Source organism: Ovis canadensis, chromosome 7, assembly GCF_042477335.2.
Source record: "Ovis canadensis isolate MfBH-ARS-UI-01 breed Bighorn chromosome 7, ARS-UI_OviCan_v2, whole genome shotgun sequence".
Lineage (NCBI taxonomy): Eukaryota > Metazoa > Chordata > Mammalia > Artiodactyla > Bovidae > Ovis > Ovis canadensis.
The window spans coordinates 25261623-25278899 of NC_091251.1; the positions used below are offsets into that span (position 1 = coordinate 25261623).

The 17277-nt window shown below is 42.6% G+C and overlaps 1 protein-coding gene across 20 annotated transcripts in view; it reads right to left on the reverse strand.

Moving 5' to 3' along the window:
* Positions 1-5785: 5785 nt before the first annotated feature.
* MEGF11 (multiple EGF like domains 11) overlaps positions 5786-17277 on the reverse strand; it is a 391832-nt gene continuing 380340 nt past the window's right edge. For 9 of the 20 annotated variants that reach the window (XM_069595465.1, XM_069595460.1, XM_069595457.1 and 6 more), the window contains 2 exons: positions 16986-17042; positions 16635-16775 (listed from right to left, as the gene is read on the reverse strand). In XM_069595465.1, the coding sequence (XP_069451566.1) occupies positions 16762-16775; positions 16986-17042 (71 nt within the window). In that variant the 3' untranslated portion in view covers positions 16635-16761. Of the gene's footprint in view, positions 9419-16634; positions 16776-16985; positions 17043-17277 lie in introns of those variants that run through there. The other 11 variants (XM_069595447.1, XM_069595455.1, XM_069595448.1 and 8 more) reach the window with 3 other exon arrangements.

The window sequence follows — 17277 nt, forward strand, 5'->3', positions numbered from 1 at the left end:
CTTCATCGTCAATAGTATCTCAGGAGACGGACTGTCTCAAGAAACATTAGTTTTTAAATATTATGACAATCTAAGTTGAGAAGTATTTTGCTTTTGGACCTTGCTTTTCATTTACTTTGAATTTCTAAAAACCTATTTTATTGTCCTGAAAAGTCACTTAGCCATCTTGACTTTATTTAAACTTGTATGTCGTCATTCTGAAAATGCTACTTATGATTTCTGTCCAGTAGTAGTAATTATTCAGTATGGGTGAATTTCTTTAGTCGTTACATTGAGAATACGAAATTCTAATTCTCAGGAGAGGTATCAGTTGGTGACTTAGGCCAAAGGGTTCTGCAGGTAGACAAGAATCTTAAAAGAGTTGGGAATGCTCATTAGAGCTAGTCATGTTTATTTCGTCATTGGGGAAATAGACATCCTAATATTTGTCAGTGATTTGTACTTGAGAGAATGCAAGTGCTCTCAGTGGCTTGAGCTACTGTGATCATCTCTTCTATCTAGAAAAAGAAAAGCTCTACTGTTCAGATAGTTTTGGCCAACATTGGAAGCAGAATAATTCAAAGGTTAGGTGGATAATTTAGAACTGAATTCCAACCTTTTAAATTTTAATTTCTGGAGTTTTTTTTTTTGTTTAAAGGAAAAAAATGAAGGCTGGATATTTGATGTCTCACAAACATCATAAGCCTGAGAAAAAAATTCAAAACAAAATATGCACAGTCATGCGAAATTCATAAGGATATCTATTCTCTATGTGGAAAAAAAAGATGAACAAAACCTATGAAAGGACCTTCTTTCACTGTTACATTTAGTGGGTTAGCATAACAGTCAAACCAGTGCCCCAAAGCTGCTTTCTGTCCTGGTTGGGTCAGTACTGGAGCTGCCTTCCTTCCTGGGATTTGGCAGGTCAGCTTTTCCGCTCATCTATACAATATGCCAAATAAACTGGAGTTGTCATTCTAATGTCTTAAATTGTAGGAGGCTGATGGTAACAATGAACTAATAGAAAATGCTAATGTCGTTCACTTCAGTCACACAGTCGTGTCCAACTCTTTGCGAACCCATGAGCCACAGCACACCAGGCCTCCTTGTCCATCACCAACTCCTGGAGTCCACCCAAACCTATGTCCATTCAGTCAGTGATGTCATCTAACCATCTCATCCTCTGTCGTCCCCTTCCCCTCCTACCCTCAATCTTTCCCAGGGTCTTTTCAAATGAGTCAGCTCTTGGCATCAGGTGGCCAAAGTATTGGAGTTTTAGCCTCAGCGTCAGTCCTTCCAAAGAACACCCAGGACTGATCTCCTTGCAGTCCAAGGGACTCTCAAGAGTCTTCTCCAACACCACAGTTCAAAAGCATCAGTTCTTTAGCGCTCAGCTTTCTTTATAGTCCAACTCTCACATCCATACATGACCACTGGAAAAACCACAGCCTTGACTACCATTTAAGTAAAGGAGACCATCAGGATTAGACTGAGAGAGAATTTTTATTGAAGTATCCATTTTCCTAAAAATCGAATTGGGTAGAGAAATAATATTTGAAAGAAAGTTGATACTAGGCATACAATTAGAAAGTATGTTAAATTCTGAGGTAAAGGGTTGAACATGGTAGGTATAATAGAGTGGGTGACAAAACTTGGATATGAGTCACAGGTCTTCTAGTCATTGTCTTTCTGAGCCTCACTTTCTCCAGGGGACTGGATTAGATCCTTTTGGGGGTGTATCCTAGCTTTGATTCAGTAATCCTATGAATGTATGTGTTTTTCAGATACTAGAGCCAAGTTATTATACATTCTAACTAAAATTTAAATTTAATAGCTAAGTTAAAGTCAGATGTACACTTTGCAAGATGTTTTTGGTCTTACAATAACTTGATTAAAATCCTATGTTAATGCCATTAAATATGACAAAAGCTTTCAGAACATTTGCAGAATGACTGTGTTTCAGCAATATGCATCAAAGTACCGTATGTACTATGGGGGGAGAAACACTTGAGGGGCTGCATTGTCAACTGTGAACTGAGAATTGCTTGTTTTTTGGGCTTTTACTGTTAAAATTCCGTTGGCTTTTAATATATACTTTGAAATATATTTGTGTTTGGGAGAGAGAACCTTTAAAAACTTCTGTGTTTTAATTTTTTTAATATTATTATCTCTAAGAAGAATCTAGTAAGGTAGATGAGTTCATGGACTGATTCCAATAGAACCAATGATTAAATCCAAGTGTATAGGTTTGTGTGTTCACACACATGATATAATTGGCATTATTGGCTATTAGTAATCTAATTATTAGTAGTCTCCACATTTGAATTGAATTATTTAATATAATTAAGCATAGAATTGATAGGTCCTGGCACAGATGTCATGTGTATTGGCTGTTAACTACTCTGTTATTAATACCAGTGATGGTGGTGAAAATAGCAAACAGGATTCCTTTTCTGTGTTTCAGTCAATGTAACTTAACCTTGCCTCAGACCACAGAATCTCAGACCACGTTATCCCTATCCAAATGAGCAAGATGACTGCTTTCAGCACTCGCTCCCAAGGCTCTGCAGGGCCATCTACTAGGCTAAACAGTGGCCTTGGAGGCAGAAACTGGAATGAAGAGGTAATCTGACAACTTGTGCTATAGACTAGAGTTTCCTCCTCCTGTGGGTTTGGACTGGACTACTGCTCAGAGTCTTTCTAGCTTTGCAGAAAGCTAGAATGAAGGAAATATATAGTCACCACCCCACTGAATCACCAGGGCCCTCTATTTATTCCTGCTATATTGTAAGAACCACAAAGGTAGCGAAGGTGCTTTGTTCATACTTAATATTCCTAATGTTTATCTCTCCTACAACCCTGTGTTGAAACAATAAAGAAGGAGCATGGGAAAGAGTGAAGGGCCAAATCCTAGGGTTCATTCCAGTTTAGCTTGGGAGTTGTAGTCTGAGAATTACCATTTAGATTAAGCATCTTTAAAAAAATTTATCGAAAATTACTACATAAATAGTACATAGCAATTGTTACATGCGTGCTCAGTCTGATTCTTTGTGATCCTGTGGATGGTAGCCCACCAGACTCCTCTCTCCAAGGGATTTCCCAGGCAAGAACACTGAAGTGGGTTGCCATTTCCTTCTCCGGGGGATCTTCCCAGTCCAGGGATTGTACCCACATTCCCTGTATTGGCAGGAGGATTCTATACCACTGAGCCACCTGGGAAGCCCTAATAATTGTTATATGCAAATATAAATAATAGTCTAATGAATCCTTTATGTAGCTATCATCCACCCCTTCTGAGATTTTCTATCTATTGCTATATACAGATGAATTGGGCCTCTTCTGTCTTTCCTCTGGCTTCATGAATGGCTAGTAGTATCATTCTAGAATCTTCTGTATTGAATGCACAGCTTGCAGTGATTGAGTGCACAACCTGCTGCATTTATCATTTATGGTATTGCGTGGTATTCTGAGTCTTATAGTCATAGACTTAAAACACTATTATTCTCAGTAGATACCTTACAACTCTTGATTATGTATTATCTTTCACTTAGATGTCAAAGTCCCAGCCTCCCTGTTTTGAGGATTGTCTGTTACATCTTTTCTGAATGAGTCTTAATTTCTAAATTGCAAAAATACATTATTTTTGGTTCAGTTCAGTTGCTCAGTTGTGTCCGACTCTTTGCGACCCCATGAATTTCAGCACTCCAGGCCTCCCTGTCCATCACCAACTCCCGAAGTTCACTCAAACTCATGTCCATCGAGTTGGTGATGCCATCCAGCCATCTCATCCTCGGTCGTCCCCTTCTCCTCCTGCCCCCAATCCCTCCCAGCATCAGGAGCTTTTCCAGTGAGTAAGCTCTTCGCATGAGGTAGCCAAAGTACTGGAGTTTTCAGCTTCAGCCTCAGTCCTTCCAATGAACACCCAGGACTGGTCTCCTTTAGAATGGACTGGTTGGATCTCCTTGCAGTCTAAGGGACTCTCAAGAGTCTTCTCCAACACCACAGTTCAAAAGCATCAATTCTTCGGCGCTCAGCTTTCTTCACAGTCCAACTCTCACATCCATACATGACTACTGGAAAAACCATAGCCTTGACTAGACGGACCTTTGTTGGCAAAGTAATATCTCTGCTTTTAAATATGCTATCTAGATTGGTCATAACTTTTCTTCCAAGGAGTAAGCGTCTTTTAATTTCTTGGCTGCAGTCACCATCTGCAGTGATTTTGGAACCCCCAAAAATAAAGTCTGCCACTGTTTCCCCATCCATTTCCCATGAAGTGATGGGACCAGATGTCATGATCTTCGTTTTCTGAATGTTGAGCTTTAAGCCAGCTTTTTCACTCTCCTCTTTCACTTTCAGCAAGAGGTTTTTTGGTTCCTCTTCACTGTCTGCCATAAGGATGGTGTCATCTGCATATCTGAGGTTGTTGATATTTCTCCCAGCAATCTTGATTCCAGCTTGTGCTTCTTCCAGTCCAGTGTTTCTCATGATGTACTCTGCATAGAAGTTAAATAAGCAGGGTGACAATATACAGCCTTGACGTACTCCTTTTCCTATTTGGAACCAGTCTGTTGTTCCATGTCCAGTTCTAACTGTTGCTTCCTGACCTGCATATAGGTTTCTCAAGAGGCAGGTCATCTGGTCTGTTACTCCCATCTCTTTCAGAATTTTTCACAGTTTCTTGGTCAAAGGCTTTGGCATAGTCAAAGCAGAAATTGATGTTTTTCTGGAACACTCTCGCTTTTTCCATGATGCAGTGGATGTTGGCAATTTGATCTCTGGTTCCTCTGCAGTTTCTAAAACCAGCTTGAACATCTGGAATTTCACGGTTCACGTACTGCTGAAGCCTGGTTTGGAGAATTTTGAGCATTACTTTACTAGCGTATGAGATGAGTGCAGTTGTGCAGTAGTTTGAGCCTTCTTTGGGATTGCCTTTCTTTGGGATTGGATAGGCATTTTATTAAGTTGACTTGACTACCACATTAAAGATTGTGAACTGACAGACAAGTTGAAAGGCTTTAGTTTGGCTTAAGTATGAGGAGTACATATACAATTTTGAAAATATAAGGGAGAAATTTTAAAACATACACCATTGAATGCATTCAGTAAGCTATTGTTAGCATCTGTATTTTATTACAAAGTTAATTCTGCTGCTTCTTTACCAGTTAGGTCGCAAGCATATGTTTTAAAAGATCCTAAAACAGATGCACCCAGTGTCCTATAGTGGGTGATAACTTCTATTGGCAGACAGCTATTCATTGCTAACTGCTAAGTCACTTCAGTTGTGTCCAACTGTGTGCGACCCCATAGACGGCAGCCCACCAGGCTCCCCCATCCCTGGGATTCTCCAGGCAAGAACACTGGAGTGGGTTGCCATTTCCTTTTCCACAGCTATTCATTGCACTTATACAAATTAGGTGGCCATTACACTTGCCTTTATTCCTTTCCATAGAAGTACCTTTGTGCCTCTGGAGCTGAGCACAAGTTGTAGTACTTGTCTTTGAGTCCAGATATTTGTGAAAGCAGAGAAATTCTCTATTTGAGTATACTGATGTGTGTGCAGTTTTTCACCGTTTTGGGGCATGAATGTGTTGTTCCCATTTGTTACTTTAAAGGAAAAGACTCTTTTATAACTTTGATAGAACCGTTTCACTTTTATTTGCAAACCCTTATCAGGATGATTTTCACTTTTCTGGCTCTCTAGAGTGACCACACAAAATGTAGGTTAGTTGTACCTTTAAACCTAAGGTGTAGATTATAGACACATTTTCAGTGTGCAGCACAACAGTAGGCATTCTTGTTAAATTAGTTTGAGAAATCCACTTTATTTTGTACAAGGTATGATCCCTTTGCACAGTGAACAAATATATTACAAATCTGGATTGTTTAAAAAAGTATTGCCATTTCACAGTTGCATTATACTATTGTACAATAATTGTGTTTTTCTTATTCATTTGAATTGTATGCACATCACTGAGTCAAAACTTAATTTCTGTAAAGTAATGGAACAGATTTTTCCAAGTTGCCAATATGATGCACAGTGCACGTGTTTAGGTTGACCATGAACCTGTTTGTGACAGTGCTAGACAGAAGTTCCTAGCAGTTGCTCTCTTAGATTGAAATGCCTTTTATCAGTAACTTTTAGCTATGTGAAGCTGCTGTTGTCACAGTAGATTAATCACACCCTCTGCCTTTCCCTTCTCCATTGTATTGCCTGATTTGAGTTGTATTACATTTTTTTGAAAATCATAGAATACTAGAGCTAGGGTTGGAGCTCCCTTGCCTTTCTCTGCTTCTCCCTTTTTTTTTAATACATGGGGAAAAAAAGGAACCCAGAGAGGGCAAGTTACACTAATCTTGACCCAGTGCTTTTGCAATTCACCATGTCATCTCTTGCTGAATTTTGCCCAGAAGATACTCAGCAAAAAAGAGGTGCAACTTGTAACTTGAGTGATGCTGCTTGTTTGCTGTTTGCCAGGCAGCAGTTATTGTACACGCAGGGTGAGGGAAGAAGGTAAAACCTGGGACTGAGACACGTTCTTGTTGATCTGACTTCACCATGCTTCTAGATCCTTACTTGACAAGATATTTGAGCACTTGTTGCCCTGAAATACCGAGGTAAGTCTCTTATCTATATTTCTACGTATGTATGAGAAACATTTCCTTGGGCCTACAAAGTAATTTTCTAGTATTTATATTTTAATAAGGCTTTTTGGAAAGTAAATCTGCTATTGCTGATCACTTGCTCCCATGCACACATGCAGCATTCATGTAAGTGTTATGTTTTCCCCTAACAATAAAATTTTGTTTGCGCCTTGAGTGAAGTGGGGGAGGGAGGATTTACTCATTTATTTTCTTGCTTTTGCTGGTTATTGCCCAAACTAATGGGTTCCATGGCAGACTTCCAGTGTGTGTCAAGGGCTGCAGAACTCCCACATTTCCTGTAGAGCTGTTCCAGCTTTGCAGTCATTTACAGTCACTTGGTTCCTCTTCTATATACCTGTTTGGAAGTATTTTTTATGGCCTGGACTGTTAATCAGGGAATGGAGTGGTATTGGGGTGGCTGTTGGTTTTCTCAGTTTGCCCTTTGGGTGTTCAGTTCTTGTGAGGAGGTCCTCCTCAGGGCTTGGGAGTGGCGGCTTTTTGACCCATCTGAGCTCTTGTTTACTTATATTCATTAAAGTGGAGCATATAGATACACCAACTGGAATCGGGGGCATTAAGCTGTTGTAATACATTTTTGGCTGTCTCAGGTGGTGCTTGGAAGGTGGAAGTAGTTCATATACGTAGTTTTTACATCATGTCACAGTAATTTGTTACAGTCCATTCTTTAATCATTTCATTTAGTTCCATCAGAAAGCATAATACACTTTAACAACTTAAACTTCCTATATCTGCTTTTAGGAAGTGGATTTCTGCTTCCTAAAAATGGGAGTCGAATCTCTCCTGCAGTTTTAGGTTCCATACTACATCAAGCTCAAGATTTGTGAAGAAATGCTTGAAAGCATGTACTTTTCTGAGTCAAGGAATGCCAACCAAAATAAACTCGGGAGGCCAAATAACCATTTGTAGGGATACTTAATTCTTACCAGTCTATGACTGCTTGCTGAAAGGCATCATCTTAGAGTTTTATTTCATATGAAATGACTCAGGAATTGGATAGCTAAGGAGATACAACAAGGCCGGGATCGGCTTGCAGTGTTCTTGAACTTTGAATTGGCAAGATTTGGTAAAGCTGGCTTAGAAATCATTGTTTGACTGAAAGAGGCTGCTGCGCTCTGGAAACTTTTTCTTCTACTACTACCAGGGGCAGAAGAGGGAGAGTTAATTTGTATTTCTTTAAGTTTTATTTAAAAAAAATTGAAGTTGTCAGCATTAGACTATATATGAAACTCTGTAAGCTTGGCTATTGTCATTTATTTGACCTGACATACATGTGCAGGTGCTTTAGGATTGATGTTAACACAGTTTGTGTCTATGTACTAATTATCTTCAGCAATAAAGCAGATAATTGAGGAACTAAAGATACATATACATTTCAGGTGCCTCAAAGTAGTCCCCTCACCTCCCCAGTTCCCTTTCCTCTTAGGAAAGTTGGTAAAACCTATTCTACGTGCTTTCTAAGCAACATGTTTCAGATAATATATATATCTAGCTGATGTTGATGAGTAGCTGTATCTTAAATGTTTTCAAAGATCATATCATCCAGAGCATTTGGGGGTGGGGGTGGGTGGGTGGTAGATTTTGATTTTGAGAACAGACTTTTTGAACAATTAACCCAGTCCCTTGGAAGCTCTTCTTTAGTTCCAGGTGAATGTTATAACTAATACGCAGCTGGAGTCAGTCGGTACCATTATTTCAAGTCAAGGGATTGTCTTCTTTCAGAGAGTCAGAATATTCAGCAGAGCACATTGCAAGAGAGAGGCTTATCCCTCTTAAGACTGCTTGTCCTGGGATGGCCCACTGGCAGGGCTCTTTCTTACTGGGAGGAGGTCATAATGACCAGGAATATGGCTGTTCCTAGGTAGGTCGTATGGATTCTGGATATAGCTGGAGTTACAACCGCGGCCTTCTTGGACCACACTGACTGTGGGCTCTAAGGAATATAGTGAAAAATGAGTTCAGAGAACAGATTAGCTTTAGTTGCCTCGTTGGGCGGGGGAAGAGAATTCTATTTAACTTGGTGGGGAGAGAAACCAAGGACTTAGGATAAGTGTATGAGGGTTAGGACTGAGGCTTGTTTAAGAGATTGAAAATTTAAGTGAGTGTGTTGTCAGAATCCCAAGCTCTGGTCAAAACCAAGGGACCTTAGAATATCCCTCCTACCTTAGCGGTAGGAGTCTTATCAGTGAACCCAGGGACATGAATTCAACTGGGAGAAAGTAGAACCAGATAATTTCAAAACTTACTAACTGTTCTGATTGTTTTCTGTTTTAAACAGGAATTTGTGTCAACAATCAGTTGAGGTGTATGTGTGTGTGTGTATCAGCTCCCCACCCCCAGTATTTCTGCTTCATACTTAGTGTTTTTTAAAAAGCAGAGTTGGCACAAGAATTTGATTTCTTGTATAAGAGTGGATAGAGGTCCTGCAAAAGACAGTTCACTTTGAATTCCTTAAAAAAACAACAAAAGAAGGGGATGTTTTCAAGATGGAGACTGGAGAGGGCTGATTTGACTTCAGATGCTGCACTGATGCCCTGCTTTCACTAAGTTACTTATTTGAGACACCTACCAACTTCATATATATTTTTATTAGATGTCGACAAGGATGGCATATCTGTGTACGGAGACCCCCTGTGCACAGGCGACTTCATTTCTACATAGCTGCTTTCTGGAAGCTTGCAGGTGAGGATGGGTGGGTCCTTAATTGTGGCATAAGGGTTTTCACTGCTATTCAAGGAACAAGTGCTAGAACTGCACACGGATTCTTTCATGTAATCTGCAAGGCAAGAGAAATTTCTTAGGACAAACAAGGACATACGCTTAAATACCAAAAGCAGAGTACAGTTTATGTGCTGTCAGACTTGCGAAGTTGTAAACGCCTATGACAGGCTGAGATTCATTTACTAACTACGTTGAGAAATGCTTTCTGAGGTAAGCAGAGTTCTTTTTTTTTAAAGAAACGTGTTTTGGGGGATAAGAACTTTTTTGTTTTAGTAGGCAGAGCATCAGAGAGGGATTAATTCAAGATATTCATAATGTGCTTTCACATCTGTTATTTAATTTTTATAAAATCCTGCAAGGATAGTTTACTGTTTGCATTTTAGAGGATGATGGCCCAGGGAGCTGAAGTGATTTGGCTAAGGTCACATGGCACATAAATGACAGTGCCAATACCCGAATCCATGCCTCAGGACTCTTTGGCTTGTCTGTTTTCTGTGACATTTTTCTGAATTCTTTTTGACCACTAAGCTTAGGTTCAGCAGTAGGTGTGTGATTCGGCACAAGTGTCAGCAATTTGGCAACCTTTAGACAGCCCACGGGTAGTATGTGCTCTCGCGAAGCTCATGATCAGAGGCAGGGCAGATTGAAGTGTAACAGGTTTAAAAAGCACCTTGGTTTCAAGCTAGGCTTTGGGAAGTTCCTGTTTTCTAGCAAGCCTGCAGTATATCTTGTGGGGTCACTTACTCCTGTTCTTGTGAATGCTTGCTGAAATCTAATTTTACAGAATCTTTTCCTGATACCAGGAGAACTCATGTTGCTTCTCCTAGTGTCTCTCAGATGCGTCATCCCTAAGACTTTCGAGTGTATTAGGGTATGAAAGGTTGCAAACTAATTTCCAAATATGAAGCAAGGTAACTGTAGCTCCCTGGAGGAAGAAGGTTTTCTTTGTCACTGGGAGTCACAAGGAAAGGGGAACCCTTCCTTCAGTCTCTCTGCTGTTTCACCTTTTGGGGGAAAATTCCTGCCTCCTGTTGATCGTTTCAAATGTGGCAGAATTTGCCCAGAAAAAGCAGAAGACTAATCTGGCAGTTCTGGCCCTCCTCCTAGGCTCTGCCAGCCAGGGGGCTCTAGAAATAAGCACTGAGTTGCAGGGACTTTAGTCAAGAGTGATCTTAGAAGTCTAAATTTCTTTTAAGTGGTAGCAGATGGTGAAATTTCTGTTTCTCAGCTCTAAATTTCTATAAGTGGAAGCAGATGGTAAAATTTTCAGATGATCTTTCCCTAGAACCACCATAGATTACATTTTGGGCCGCTCTTTATCTATGCCTTCTGCCTCCAACTTGTGAAATTAATAAAAATGTAAAGAAGTGGAAGTGGTAATGTAATTCAGGAGGTGACTGGAGGTACCTCCAGGGAGAGGACACTCCACGTGACTGCAGAGTAGTTGACATGTGTGCCGCCGCAGGAGTCTCCCACAACAGGGAACTGGTTGTAGGGGATTTACTTTTTTTGGTTGGGATTCCCTGGTGGCTTAGCTGGTAAAGAATCTGCCTGCAATGCAGGGGACCTGGGTTTGACCCCTGGGTTAGGAAGATCCCTTGGAGAAGAGAATGGCTACCCACTCCAGTATTCTTCCCTGGAGAATCCCATGGACAGAGGAGCCTGGCAGGCTATGGTGCATCGGTTCGCAGAGTCAGATGCGACTAACACTTCTTTGTTAGTGTAGGGTTATTTATGTTTGTTTTCACAATTAACGTTTCCTCAATCTTGTACAAAACTGCATTCACCTATTAGTTCCTTCTACTGTAGGCGCAGCAGTAATAATTATTTCCCCTTCCGCTTTACTGCTTAATGAGGAAATTGAGGTTTGAATAGGGCAGTGACTTCCCCAGGGTCACACTGGTCGTCGGTATTAAAGCAAGCTCCAAAACCAGGCTCAGAGCACATTGTGTCACAACTTAGCCCACAAGCGGAGAGAGAGAGATGTGAGCCTTGGGTCCGTTCATAGTTTGTGCCCTCTCTAGCCTAGAACCCTAGAGAGGAGAAATATTTTCTAAAAATTCTTCTTGGCTCTCCTTGGTCTTCGTTGCTGCCCTCAGGCTTTTTCTCTAGTTGTGGTGAGTGGAGGCAACTCTTCGTTGCGGTGTGCCGGCTGCTCTCGGGGTGGCGTTTGTTGTGGAGCACGGGCTCTAGGCGAGCTGGCTTCCATAGCTGTGCCTCTGGGCTCTAGTGCATAGACTCAGTAGTTGTGGTGCACAGGCTTGGTTGCTCCTGGCAGGTGGGATCTTTCTGGACCAGGGGTCCAATTTATGCCCCTGCATTAGCAGGCTGATTCTTAACCCCTGGACCACTAGGGAAGTCCCGAGAAAACATCCTTGCTAGATAGCAGTCCCAGCCAGCCCTAGCAGAGGCTAAAGGGAGGCTGGATTGTCCTAACTGCTGGTGAGGTGCTCATCGGGGGGAGGTGGCTGTGGGTCCTTGGTCATGACCTACCTAAGCCACATTAAATTGCTTCTAGTGAATACTTTGTTCCTTAGTATAAGTGGATTGGGGTTAATTAAGTCTAAGAACCCCAGCTAGCCAACTGTTCCCACTTGAGGTTCTCTGACTTTCCCAGCCAAGTAGTAAGGCAGTATGACTCAGCTGCTTATGTGGAAGCTGAGGACTTCCAGTGTTGCTTAAAGGGCTGTTCCCTGAGTGGAAAGTCCTACACCTCGCCCCTCCTCCCCATGCAGGCACATCCTTTTGCTTTGATTGGCACCTGATTCAGTTACATATTTTCTAAAATTGGATGATTAGTGGTAGCTCGAGCTCGCTTTATAGCACACATAGCTGGTCTCCGCTCACTCCAGTTAGATCATTTGATTCTTGTTACATCTGTGCTGGGGGCCCACGCAGTAAGGACTAATATTACTACTTTAGACATGAGGAAACTGAAGCTCATAAAGTTTGCCTAATGCTAGTAAGTTAGGACAATCCCTACCTTCTCTGATACCCAATCAAGATGTTTTCCCCTCACATTTTGTTACCCTGTCTATGGACTTCTCTGGTGACTCAGATGGTAAAGAATCTTCCTGCAATTTGGGAGACTGGGGCTCACTTCCTGGGTCAAGAGGATCCCCTGGAGAAGGGAATGCCTGCCCACTCCAGTATTCTTGCTCTGAGAATTCCAAGGACAGAGGAGCCTGGTGGGCGACAGTCCAGGGGTCACAGAAGAGTTGGACCTGACTTAACGACAACAGCCTCCTCTCTTATATCCTAACTGCAAACTGTATCTGTATCTGAAGGTACAGTTCACCCTCAACAAGGAGGGTGTTTGACCTGTGGGGCCCAGTTCTGCTGAGAAAGCCAAGCTGTAGGCTTTTTGTGGCCATCCCATGACCGACTGTTACAGCATTGGGCAAGCCTTGACACTCCCGCTCCTTGCCGAACAGAGATTCAGCCTGCCAGTAGTGCAGCTCTTGTATCCACCAGAAAAGCTGGCTGCTTTCAAGTTTGGGGAAATAGTTTGCTCTGTAGCAAAGGATGCACCTAAATGGATAAAAGAGAAGCTTGGTTCTGTGGGAATGGGGGCTAGTTTCAGGGAGCAGCTGTATCATCCATAAAGGGACCAGAGGCAAAGACAAAAAGATGAAGAGTGTGTGCGCATGCGCACGTGTGTTTTGAGGTAGTTGGCAGGGTGTTGAAAGACAGAATAATCTGGATTCTACTTCTAAGGACTGGAGGGGGAGGGGAAGGGCAAGGCCAGCTGGAAAACTATACTTCAGGAAGCTCTTCCTCTCTCCAGATGAGTCATCTACCTGCCTGCCCTGAGGGAGGGCAGGGCAAGGGGAAGAATAACCAGCTGCTTTAGGACACTTCCTCATCTTTTTATAGCCCCACTTCTGTGCCAGTGTCTGCACTTCAGGCGTGTTGCAAAGAAAAGGGAAGCTTCAAGCAAGGCTACCCAAGCTCTGAGGAGTTGCTCTTTCAAGGCCTGTAATTAGCATCAAGCCGGCAGATGTAGCCCTATAATGCCCTGGTACTGCTTCTCACATAGTTCCCACCTCTCCCAAATCACATACAGCCACATACTATCAGAGGCAGAAGGGGTCTCTGAAATGAGCTGGTTGAAACATCTTCATCTTATAATGGAAGCAGCAAATTGAGAAGGGGAAATGACTTTCCAGGGCCACCTTGTGAGTAGGATTTGAACTTAACACTAGCCTTTGTTCAGTCACTAAGTTGTGTCCGACTCTTTGCAACCCCATGGACTATAGCTGACATGGAATTTCCCAGGCAAAAAAACGAGAGTGGGTTGCCGTTTCTTCAGGGGATTTCCTGATCCAGGGATCCAACCTGAGTCTCCTGCTTTGGCAAGCGGATTCTTTAACATTGATTCACCAGGGAAACCCAACCCCAGCCTTTAGGTTCACATTATCATCTAGTTAAGGCCAATATTTCACTGTTGCTGAAAACCCAGGCACCAAATACCCATCTCTTTTCTTCTCAGCCTACTCATATTAGGAGGCCACACTGCCTTTTCTCTTCCTGGACCCTGACTTCCCACCTTTCTCTTGATTGCGAGATAAGGACTGGGGAGAGGAGTTGGAGATTTCAGGGCCAGAAGGAGAACTGGAGGGAGGGGGAAAAAACTGGCTCAAAAAAGTCTTCATCTTATAATGTAAGATGTCACGATGTCAGTGGGCTCCTGATTACCTTGGAAGCCAAGGTTACTGCAAGGAGACACCTGAAGGTTGGATTAGCAAGGGCCGTACAGGTGGGGAAAGTGAGCAGCAGTAGGACCCAGGATTTCAGGATAAGGGTGATGGAGACTAGTGGGGAGGATTTCTTCTATAGCACTTTGAAATGCATGACAGAAAAGTGTTGTCATGAAGCAGTTTGTTGGAGAATAATTGTGAGGGTCAGGAAGGGGAAGGAGAGATGGAAAGGTGTTTAGAGAGAAAATGGGGTTAGCAGTATGAATGGCCTCATGCACCCTCCTGGATGACAAGGGAAGGTCTTCAGGAAGTAATGGGAGAGAGGGAGCATTGACTGAATTACATTAAGATTTAGCATGTCAGAGCTGGAAAGGGCTTTAGAGACCCTGTCCTAATAGAGGAAGAAACCAAGACCCAGAAAACAGCCCCGTGATCGAATCAGTGCTACACAGCAAGAACCAAGACTAGAACTCAGTTCTTTTCTTTCCTTTTAATTTTTTGTCTGAGTTCTGGGGCTTGCAGAATCTTCATTCCTCAACTAGGGATTGACCGTGGGCTCTGGCAGTGAAAGCGCCAAGTCCTAACCACTGGACTCTCAGGGAATTGCCCTGTAGAACCCAAATCTTTTAACTCCCAGATCAGGTCTCTTTCCCACTGAGTTCAGAGAACACTAACTCTCTTAACTCTGATAACCACTGATTTGGTCTGGCCCAGCAGTTTTAGGAAATAATTCCACTCCTGGTACATAACTCGTTTATTGAATGTGTTTTGGGGGACATCCAGTTGGTGGGGTTTATTCCATGTCCCTGATATGTGTAAAGCTGTGACCTCTGGTTTCTGGTATGTTGATCCCTAATACCTGTTGGTACATGTGCCTATATAGCCCTCTTTTCTCTCCAGTTTAGAGGATGAGATTTATAGTCAGGGTGGTGAAACGAAACCTGGCCACAGGCCTGCTCGGCCTCCCCTGCACTCAGACTCAGGTGGATGATCCCAGAGAACAGGAGTGCGTGATGCCGAGGCTGGGACACTGCTGTCCTTAACTGCGTTTCACATTCGTGGCTGCGAGTAACAGCTCTTACCACAATGCGCAGGACACGAAGTGCACTGGGAAATGTGTGTTCATGTACTGCGGTGTCTGGGCCTGTCTGTGTTCATTCAGGCTTGAGTAATGGGTATTCTCAGAGCTGTCAAGGGCCCATGCCTCTTGGAGAAACCGAGGTCCAGGATCATGGTGATGAAACGGTATAGTTGCCTTTCTGTTGTTTAGCTTCATCTACTATGATGGTGCTCGCTTTCATTCAGGTGGTTTAAGTCCAAAAAAAAAAAAAAAATTGCCAGAATGATGCTCCCAAGGGTATAGGGTTCTTTGCTGACCAGGAGGCTCTGGGTGGCTGCCTGTCCCCAGATAGTTCTCTTGGGCAATGCACATCTTAACATGTGCTGCTGGAGACTTGTTCTTACTGCCCTTGTGTTCAGAACACAGAGCTCACCGCCACCTGCCCCTAGCACCGCCTACTTCTAGTAAGCACCCCCTACTTCTAGTAAGCACCCCCTACTTCTAGTAAGCACCCCCTACTTCTAGTAAGCACCCCCTACTTCTAGTAAGCACCCCACAAAGGGCTGTATATGACTAGCTCTCCTTGGTTAGGAAATAGTTGTGTCTCAGGAATATCTTAGGCTAAATTTGATGGGAAATCTGAGTCAGTCTAGACCAGTGGTTTGTAAGTGTTAGGTGATCTGCTACATAAGGATACCCTGAGGCACTCAGCACTCTTGATCTGTTGCATCAGAATCTTGGGGACGCAGGGTGTGGGCATCTGTATTTTTAACAAGCTTTCCAGGTGATTGTGGTACACAGGTTGATTTAGGATATCCACTGGGATCGTTGCTGTAAGTCTTATCTCTTTCAGTTTGGCTGAGTTTCTTTTTTTAAAATTTAATTTGGCTATGCAAGGTCTTAGTTGTGGCAAGTGGGGCCTGCTTTCCCAACCAGGGATAGAACCCAGGCCCCCTGCATTGGGAGCATAGTCTTAGGCACTGCATTACCAGGGAAGTCCCTGGCTGAGATTCTTGAATAGATTTCAGAGACAAAGGGACAGCTCTGTTACATCAGTATAATCCTGTACAGTATGCAAAAACTCTTCCAATCTGTGATTTTTATTGCATACTCAGGGTAACCTTGTTAGGCCGTAGGACATGCATACTTATCTCAACGTTGCAATTGAGGAAACTGGGCCTTGGAGAGGTTTGTCATAGTTAATAAGTGACATAATTTCAAAGCCACCTATTTCATACATTCTTTCATTTTAAACCTAGGCCCTAAGCCTGGGAAAGGACCTGACCTTTCATCTGTGGCTTCACCTGTATACTTCCTAGAGGGATGATCTGACTTGCAGTTCTCATGTGCTGGGGATTAGTCCTAGCTTCTCTGCTCTATGGGACAGAGACCTCGTAAAGATGGGGCATCGTACAACAGTAACGCTAGGTGTCATTTCATTCCTTACGCCCGCAGAAAGCCAGCAGGTACAGGGTGGTGTTCCTCGCCAGCGCAATGACAGGAGGCCTCTGGGGCAAGTAGATAGACTTTATTTCAGATTTCATAATCAATTGAACTTATACTAATTGGTAGGATAATGACGTTCTGCATTTCCGAAGACATTTAGTTGGCATCTATAAAAAATCCCACAAGCATTTCCTAAGCAGGTGCAACTGAAATCAAAAGATGAAATCGTTATTATTATGATTGTTCCTCCTGGGCAGAGCTACCCAGCCGTTCCAGGTTTGTGGTCTTTAACTTTTTTGGGGAGTGGGGGGAGGAAATGCGTAGTTTTGTCTCTGGTAGAAACCCTGGCAATTTCAGATTTGCATTCTTTATCTTTCTTAGCCTTCCTAACGGTACATCATGATTAGATACTCTACCTTTGAAGCCTTTGTCCATAACGTATGTGTTCTGACGTCTATCCATTCCACAAGCACCTGCGTAAAAATAGAAAAAGGAAAGAAAAATAGAGGGGTGAATGAAGTTTACTTAGACTACATGTATTATTATTATTATTTTTTTTCCTGTTCTCTCCTACCCAGAAAATAGTTCTTTAGTTCTAGAAAATTACTTGGGGTTTAATCTCCTCTAAGTCATCTTGACCATATGAGAGTTCTTTAAAAAGCTCCGATGCCTAAGTGGTGAGCTCTAGCACCCCCCACATGTTTAGCG